The following is an 8,784-nucleotide window of genomic DNA, read 5'->3' as shown; positions in this document are numbered from 1 at the left end:
CTGAAAATCCCAGTTCCTGCCGGAAGTGCGAAGGTTTCTACTCGTTCCTAGGATCCTCTGATGCTAGGTAACGTGAGCTGTAGATTCCCTGGCAGTACCAGGGCACCTAAACAAAGGTTGATCGGTGCGAGGGTAGCAAGGAATCTGATTCTGGCTGACTAAAAGGTAGAGCAATCCGGAGGATCGCATCAACGTACGCCAATCCTCAACACCAAAACGAGATTTTCGGATTTACTTATGATTTCATGGCCAGATTCGAATGAAACTAGAAAACTGTTATTGTAGGCAACATGTTTCTTTATCTTCCATAAATAATATCTTATCACAATTATGTATTTACTTTACTTTAGCTCTAGGGACGTTCCCCAGGCGAGGAACACAAATTATGGACGCCTGACGGGCGATGTACACAAATTAGAGACGAACAAAAACTCTACAAACTAAAAAATGAACACAAACGAGTTTCTATCTAGTCAGTTCCAAAGTACTTCTGGCCGAAGTGGTTTGGCGCGACCGGATGCAGCTCCGAGGTGAGAATTTTCATCTGCGGGAACGCCCCAACCACTGTCTTCGCGGCGATCGGGGTGCAGAACAAGTTCGAGAGAATGATACAGTCCTCGGGCACGCCGTGTTCCTTGAGCACGTTCACGGCCTAGAAATACATCCACAACGTGAGAAGAACATTATTCAAAATGGACAATCGGCCTACCTGCAATACTGTGTTGCCGGTGGACATTATCGGGTACATGAGCAGTACCTGACGCCGGGCAATGTCGTCTGGAAACCGAGCGTACACAACTTTGGCAACGTGTGTGTCCGCATCGGACTCCACAAGGATTTTCCCAATCCTGATTGACCGGCAGCAATCTCGCAGTCCTTGCTCCATCGCCTCCCCGGACCGGACGATTGATACGCCGCAGTTTCCTGAACGATACTTCAGACCATCGTAGATCGCCCCGGTCGGGGTTTCCACCGAACAGTCGGAATACGGCAGCTGGTTCAAGCTCTCCTCGATCACGAGTCTAATGAGGCGGTCGGCGTAGAATTTGAAGTCGCTGCGTGACGTATTTCTGGAGAAAATATGATGAAATATGAATGGAATGAACCAATATAACCTCAAAGGAATGCTTACTTGTCACGAATGATGGTCTGCAGCTCCACAATTTGGCTGTTGCTGTTGAGGATCTTCACGTTGGGGCCGAACGAGGCATCCGAAACAGACGATCCTGTGCACATTTTGCTGGTGGGAAATCCGAATAAATTGCAGAAAGAGGAGACTCCGGGGTACACAGCTGTTCACTGTTTGTTTGGGTTCTTGCTGTGACGTTGACGTTTTTGGTTATCAACCCAAGATCCATGCACCGTGAAACTACGCGAAAGATGAATGGAACTGGTTCGCGGCATTGGTTGAAATGTAGATGTCGTGTTTCAAAAATTACCGGGGATTCCCCTAGTTTTATAGTGTGCGATCAAAGCGTTATGGTTTTGTGTGTGCCCGAAGTTTTTTCATTATGGCCGATTACGATATATTCCATAGTGAGGTTTTGCTTCCTAAGAAAGGGTAAAAAAGGTTGTGTGAATTTGCTGTGTGATTGGGTGAAAGTAGATAACAAAGTACACCCCATTTAAGATTAGAGGATGTGTGGAGGAGACGAAAAGCAACCCCCCATATTCAGTGAGATAGAGAAAGGGTAAATGTGCCGCAAAAAGAGCTTAACTACCAACTACAAATATGTGGAAATGAAAAAGCAATAGTAGATCACAATCTTTCCCCCAGATTGTAAGCACTAAGGAGGGGAACTACCAGCTCCCGAAATAGCGATGTCTGTGAATAAATACAAAAAGGTTGCCTCTAATCAAAAAACAACCCTTTCGTTTCATTCTTACTATAATTGGTTTTTGGAATGTACGCGCGTTCCTCCACAATGGTATTGAAGGCCACCGGAGTGCTCATTTTCTCCAATTCGAGCAAGAATTCCAGCCATATGCCAGGGATTCGGAAACCCTGTACTGGTAGAAATAATAAAAACTTGTTGTTTCTTTTTCGTTGGTGTGGGTATTTATTCTTGCAAAAACCGATATTTCGAGAACCACTTGTTCCCTTCATCAGTGCAAACAAGTTCTTCAAGAAGAACAAGTTCTTCTTCACTTCTTCAGTGCAAACAAGTTCTTCAAGAACTTGTTCTTCTTGAAGAACTTGTTTGCACTGATGAAGGGAACAAGTGGTTCCCGAAATATCGGTATTTGCAAGAATAAATACCCACACCAACGAAAAAGAAACAACAAGTTTTTATTATTTCAATTAATTAATCGTTGGAAACACCGCATAATTTCACTCTGACCTGTACTGGTAGTTTTTGGGAGTGGACAAGTAGGCCCCGGCCGTCGATATCCAACAACCGCAGTGCCTCAGCAGTGGGAACCTTGGCTACTGTGGCATCTAATGTTACAAGTATACGGGAGGGACTGGAACTGGCTCCATTGGCGGACCTGTTCAGAAGGAGCTCGATTCTTCGCAGATCCTCTCCCACACGGGCACAATCCTTCGCGATCGCTACCCCCAGTGGGAATTGTGCAGTGGAAATCTTCGATGAGGAAGAATCTTTGACGCCGAATCACCCGAGCGATCAGCTTGGAGCCTTTACTGTCCAGGGTAAAAAATCATGGAGCTGTGTGAATTCATAAAGGAACATTCACCAGAATATAAGGGCCATGATAAGAGGCATCCGTTTGGCGTACGGCAAGGCCCAGGACGAACGAGGAGGAAAGCCGTCGATTGAAAAAGTGAACCAGGTAACTCAAGTAATGCCTGTTCAAAATACAAAAGGGGAGAAATCGGGAAAGAGGCTGCGCGAAAAGTTGAACGTCAGTAAACCTCGAAAAGAAAATGGAATTCAACTCCCAAAAAGGCGGGGCTCATGAGAACCACGACTGAAGCTGCCAGCGACCTCGAGAAAAGAGACCAGACCTTCAAAGGCGGATTCGGAACCTTGGAGGAAAGTGCAACCTTGCAAAAGAAATGATCGGAGGAAGATAAGACCGGAGGTAATTATCATTTCCAAACGAGGCGAAGGGTCATACACCGACATTGTTAGGAGAATGTAGGCAGACCCCGAACTCACCAACTTGGGAGAGAATGTAAGCCGCATTAGACGCACCCAGAAGGGAGACCCTATGTTGGAGCTTAAGAAATCCAAAGACGTAATCACGGACAAATTCTTGAATCAAATCGGGAAGTCGTTAGGACAGGAAGCCGACATAAGGGCTAGCAGGCCGGAGATCACTATAATCTGCAAAGATATAGTTGAAATCACGATGAAGGAGGAGGTTCGCGAAGTGTTGGAGAAGCAGCTGGATCTTGCCGGACTACAAGTCAGCGGTGAAAACACTGCGGAAAGCCTACTGAGGAACACAAACCGCCATCATCAGTCTAGAGCAGAGAATGCCAAGAGTAGAGAACGTACTCAAACTGTTAGCAGCAGGGAGAGTGAGAATAGACTGGGTTCTGTGTCGTCTTAGGGAACAGGTAGCGTTGAAGCGGCGCTTTAGATGCCTTGGCGTTGGTCACATTGCGAAGCCATGCACTAGTCCAAATGACAGGTCGAAGCACTGCAGGAGATGCGGAGTGGAAGGCCACATCAGCAAGGACTGTAGAGCTGACCCAAATTGCCTACTGTGTAAAGGGAAGGAGCGTGTGGATCATCAGCACATTTCGGGCAGCAGCAGGTGCCCAAAATACAGGAGAGCCCTTAACACAAATCGCAGATGAGGTAGACACAAATCAACCCCAACCACTGCGAGGCGGTCCAGGATCTACTTTCGCAAACCATCCGCGAGAAAAACATCGACGTGGCTATAATAAGTGAGCCATATCGAAACCACGGTGGTAGTATTTGGGCTAAAGATCAAATGAGCCAAGCAGCGCTATGGGCTTGAGGAGAACAAGCCTTCCAGGAAATAATGGAGCACCCGGAGGAGGGCTTCATCAGAGTGAAGACGAAAGGCGTCCACATCTACAGCTGCTATGGTCCACCCAGTGCTACACTCACCAAGTATGAGCAGATGCTGGAGAATCTGGAGAAAAAGTTTAAAACGCTTATATCTCCGTTAATATTGAGAATTTCGCAAAAAGGAGCTTAATTTGTGATCACTACTACAGGTAGAGGGTCTGAGCTTCAAAATGGTATATAGGTTGTGGGGTCTAGGTGCTAGGAAAATCTCTGATTTTTGCAGGAATCTGGGGAAAAAACTTTAAACGCTTATATCTCCGTTAATATTGAGAATTTCGCAAAAAGGAGCTTAATTTGTGATCACTACTACAGGTAGAGGGTCTGAGCTTCAAAATGGTATATAGGTTGTGGGGTCTAGGTGCCTGGAAAATTTCTGATTTTTGCAGGAATCTGGGGAAAAACTTTAAACGCTTATATCTCCGTTAATATTGAGAATTTCGCAAAAGGGAGCTTGATTTGTGATCACTACTACTGGTAGAGGGTCTGAGCTTCAAAATGGTATATAGGTTGTGGGGTGTAGGTGCCTGGAAAATTTCTGATTTTTGAAAGAATCAGGGGAAAAACTTTAAACGCTTATATCTCCGTTAATATTGAGAATTTCGCAAAAAGGAGCTTAATTTGTGATCACTACTACAGGTAGAGGGTCTGAGCTTCAAAATGGTATATAGGTTGTGGGGTCTAGGTGCCTGGAAAATTTCTGATTTTTGCAGGAATCTGGGGAAAAACTTTAAACGCTTATATCTCCGTTAATATTGAGAATTTCGCAAAAAGGAGCTTAATTTGTGATCACTACTACTGGTAGAGGGTCTGAGCTTCAAAATGGTATATAGGTTGTGGGGTGTAGGTGCCTGGAAAATTTCTGATTTTTGAAAGAATCTGGGGAAAAACTTTAAACGCTTATATCTCCGTTAATATTGAGAATTTCGCAAAAAGGAGCTTAATTTGTGATCACTACTACAGGTAGAGGGTCTGAGCTTCAAAATGGTATATAGGTTGTGGGGTCTAGGTGCCTGGAAAATTTCTGATTTTTGCAGGAATCTGGGGAAAAACTTTAAACGCTTATATCTCCGTTAATATTGAGAATTTCGCAAAAGGGAGCTTGATTTGTGATCACTACTACTGGTAGAGGGTCTGAGCTTCAAAATGGTATATAGGTTGTGGGGTGTAGGTGCCTGGAAAATTTCTGATTTTTGAAAGAATCTGGGGAAAAACTTTAAACGCTTATATCTCCGTTAATATTGAGAATTTCGCAAAAAGGAGCTTCATTTGTGATCACTACTACAGGTAGAGGGTCTGAGCTTCAAAATGGTATATAGGTTGTGGGGTCTAGGTGCCTGGAAAATTTCTGATTTTTGCAGGAATCTGGGGAAAAACTTTAAACGCTTATATCTCCGTTAATATTGAGAATTTCGCAAAAAGGAGCTTAATTTGTGATCACTACTACTGGTAGAGGGTCTGAGCTTCAAAATGGTATATAGGTTGTGGGGTGTAGGTGCCTGGAAAATTTCTGATTTTTGAAAGAATCTGGGGAAAAACTTTAAACGCTTATATCTCCGTTAATATTGAGAATTTCGCAAAAAGGAGCTTAATTTGTGATCACTACTACTGGTAGAGGGTCTGAGCTTCAAAATGGTATATAGGTTGTGGGGTCTAGGTGCCTGGAAAATTTCTGATTTTTGCAGGAATCTGGGGAAAAACTTTAAACGCTTATATCTCCGTTAATATTGAGAATTTCGCAAAAGGGAGCTTGATTTGTGATCACTACTACTGGTAGAGGGTCTGAGCTTCAAAATGGTATATAGGTTGTGGGGTGTAGGTGCCTGGAAAATTTCTGATTTTTGAAAGAATCTGGGGAAAAACTTTAAACGCTTATATCTCCGTTAATATTGAGAATTTCGCAAAAAGGAGCTTCATTTGTGATCACTACTACAGGTAGAGGGTCTGAGCTTCAAAATGGTATATAGGTTGTGGGGTCTAGGTGCCTGGAAAATTTCTGATTTTTGCAGGAATCTGGGAAAAACTTTAAACGCTTATATCTCCGTTAATATTGAGAATTTCGCAAAAGGGAGCTTAATTTGTGATCACTACTACTGGTAGAGGGTCTGAGCTTCAAAATGGTATATAGGTTGTGGGGTGTAGGTGCCTGGAAAATTTCTGATTTTTGAAAGAATCTGGGGAAAAACTTTAAACGCTTATATCTCCGTTAATATTGAGAATTTCGCAAAAAGGAGCTTCATTTGTGATCACTACTACAGGTAGAGGGTCTGAGCTTCAAAATGGTATATAGGTTGTGGGGTCTAGGTGCCTGGAAAATTTCTGATTTTTGCAGGAATCTGGGGAAAAACTTTAAACGCTTATATCTCCGTTAAAATTGAGAATTTCGCAAAAAGGAGCTTAATTTGTGATCACTACTACTGGTAGAGGGTCTGAGCTTCAAAATGGTATATAGGTTGTGGGGTCTAGGTGCCTGGAAAATTTCTGATTTTTGCAGGAATCTGGGGAAAAACTTTAAACGCTTATATTTCCGTTAATATTGAGAATTTCGCAAAAAGGAGCTTAATTTGTGATCACTACTACAGGTAGAGGGTCTGAGCTTCAAAATGGTATATAGGTTGTGGGGTCTAGGTGCCTGGAAAATTTCTGATTTTTGCAGGAATCTGGGGAAAAACTTTAAACGCTTATATCTCCGTTAATATTGAGAATTTCGCAAAAAGGAGCTTAATTTGTGATCACTACTACTGGTAGAGGGTCTGAGCTTCAAAATGGTATATAGGTTGTGGGGTCTAGGTGCCTGGAAAATTTCTGATTTTTGCAGGAATCTGGGGAAAAATTTTAAACGCTTATATCTCCGTTAATATTGAGAATTTCGCAAAAAGGAGCTTAATTTGTGATCACTACTACAGGTAGAGGGTCTGAGCTTCAAAATGGTATATAGGTTGTGGGGTCTAAGTGCGAGGAAAATTTCTGATTTTTGCAGGAATCTGGGGAAAAACTTTAAACGCTTATATCTCCGTTAATATTGAGAATTTCGCAAAAAGGAGCTTAATTTGTGATCACTACTACAGGTAGAAGGTCTGAGCTTCAAAATGGTATATAGGTTGTGGGGTCTAGGTGCCTGGAAAATTTCTGATTTTTGCAGGAATCTGGGGAAAAACTTTAAACGCTTATATCTCCGTTAATATTGAGAATTTCGCAAAAAGGAGCTTAATTTGTGATCACTACTACTGGTAGAGGGTCTGAGCTTCAAAATGGTATATAGGTTGTGGGGTCTAGGTCCCTGGAAAATTTCTGATTTTTGAAAGAATCTGGGGAAAAACTTTAAACGCTTATATCTCCGTTAATATTGAGAATTTCGCAAAAAGGAGCTTAATTTGTGATCACTACTATAGGTAGAGGGCCTGAGCTTCAAAATGGTATATAGGTTGTGGGGTCTAGGTGCCTGGAAAATTTCTGATTTTTGCAGGAATCTGGGGAAAAATTTTAAACGCTTATATCTCCGTTAATATTGAGAATTTCGCAAAAAGGAGCTTAATTTGTGATCACTACTACAGGTAGAGGGTCTGAGCTTCAAAATGGTATATAGGTTGTGGGGTGTAGGTGCCTGGAGAATTTCTGATTTTTGCAGGAATCTGGGGAAAAACTTTAAACGCTTATATCTCCGTTAATATTGAGAATTTCGCAAAAAGGAGCTTGATTTGTGATCACTACTACAGGTAGAGGGTCTGAGCTTCAAAATGGTATATAGGTTGTGGGGTCTAGGTGCGAGGAAAATTTCTGATTTTTGCAGGAATCTGGGGAAAAACTTTAAACGCTTATATCTCCGTTAATATTGAGAATTTCGCAAAAAGGAGCTTAATTTGTGATCACTACTACTGGTAGAGGGTCTGAGCTTCAAAATGGTATATAGGTTGTGGGGTCTAGGTGCCTGGAAAATTTCTGATTTTTGCAGGAATCTGGGGAAAAACTTTAAAACGCTTATATCTCCGTTAATATTGAGAATTTCGCAAACAGGAGCTTGATTTGTGATCACTACTACAGGTAGAGGGTCTGAGCTTCAAAATGGTATATAGGTTGTGGGGTCTAGGTGCGAGGAAAATTTCTGATTTTTGCAGGAATCTGGGGAAAAAACTTTAAACGCTTATATCTCCGTTAATATTGAGAATTTCGCAAAAAGGAGCTTAATTTGTGATCACTACTACAGGTAGAAGGGTCTGAGCTTCAAAATGGTATATAGGTTGTGGGGTCTAGGTGCCTGGAAAATTTCTGATTTTTGCAGGAATCTGGGGAAAAACTTTAAACGCTTATATCTCCGTTAATATTGAGAATTTCGCAAAAAGGAGCTTGATTTGTGATCACTACTACAGGTAGAGGGTCTGAGCTTCAAAATGGTATATAGGTTGTGGGGTCTAGGTGCGAGGAAAATTTCTGATTTTTGCAGGAATCTGGGGAAAAACTTTAAACGCTTATATCTCCGTTAATATTGAGAATTTCGCAAAAAGGAGCTTAATTTGTGATCACTACTACTGGTAGAGGGTCTGAGCTTCAAAATGGTATATAGGTTGTGGGGTCTAGGTGCCTGGAAAATTTCTGATTTTTGCAGGAATCTGGGGAAAAACTTTAAACGCTTATATCTCCGTTAATATTGAGAATTTCGCAAAAAGGAGCTTGATTTGTGATCACTACTACAGGCAGAGGGTCTGAGCTTCAAAATGGTATATAGGTTGTGGGGTCTAGGTGCCTGGAAAATTTCTGATTTTTGCAGGAATCTGGGGAA

At 42.2% G+C, this 8,784-nt stretch overlaps 1 protein-coding gene across 1 annotated transcript; it reads right to left on the bottom strand.

Annotated features, from left to right (window-relative positions):
- Window positions 1-274: 274 nt before the first annotated feature.
- LOC119648224 (uracil phosphoribosyltransferase homolog) lies at window positions 275-1,353 on the bottom strand. Its single transcript, XM_038049840.1, has 3 exons — window positions 1,133-1,353; window positions 710-1,070; window positions 275-652 (listed from the first exon to the last, which is right to left on the bottom strand). Exons 1-3 carry the CDS (start codon window positions 1,234-1,236, stop codon window positions 470-472), a joined length of 648 nt encoding a protein of 215 aa, XP_037905768.1. The 5' UTR covers window positions 1,237-1,353; the 3' UTR covers window positions 275-469.
- Between the last annotated feature and the right edge of the window lie 7,431 nt (window positions 1,354-8,784).

The sequence above is a fragment of the Hermetia illucens genome, chromosome 2 (genome assembly GCF_905115235.1).
Source record: "Hermetia illucens chromosome 2, iHerIll2.2.curated.20191125, whole genome shotgun sequence".
Taxonomy (NCBI): Eukaryota; Metazoa; Arthropoda; class Insecta; order Diptera; family Stratiomyidae; genus Hermetia; species Hermetia illucens.
This window is presented reverse-complemented; position numbering and strand designations above follow the sequence as displayed.

Bases quoted from the DNA above. Each gene is read 5' to 3' on its own strand.
- LOC119648224 (XM_038049840.1), bottom strand. From the start codon at position 1,236: ATGTGCACAGGATCGTCTGTTTCGGATGCCTCGTTCGGCCCCAACGTG. The intron at 1,071-1,132 runs GTAAGCATTCCT...TATTTTCTCCAG, and splicing joins CAGACCATCATTCGTGACAA to AAATACGTCACGCAGCGACT. The intron at 653-709 runs GTAGGCCGATTG...ATGTATTTCTAG, and splicing joins CCGGCAACACAGTATTGCAG to GCCGTGAACGTGCTCAAGGA.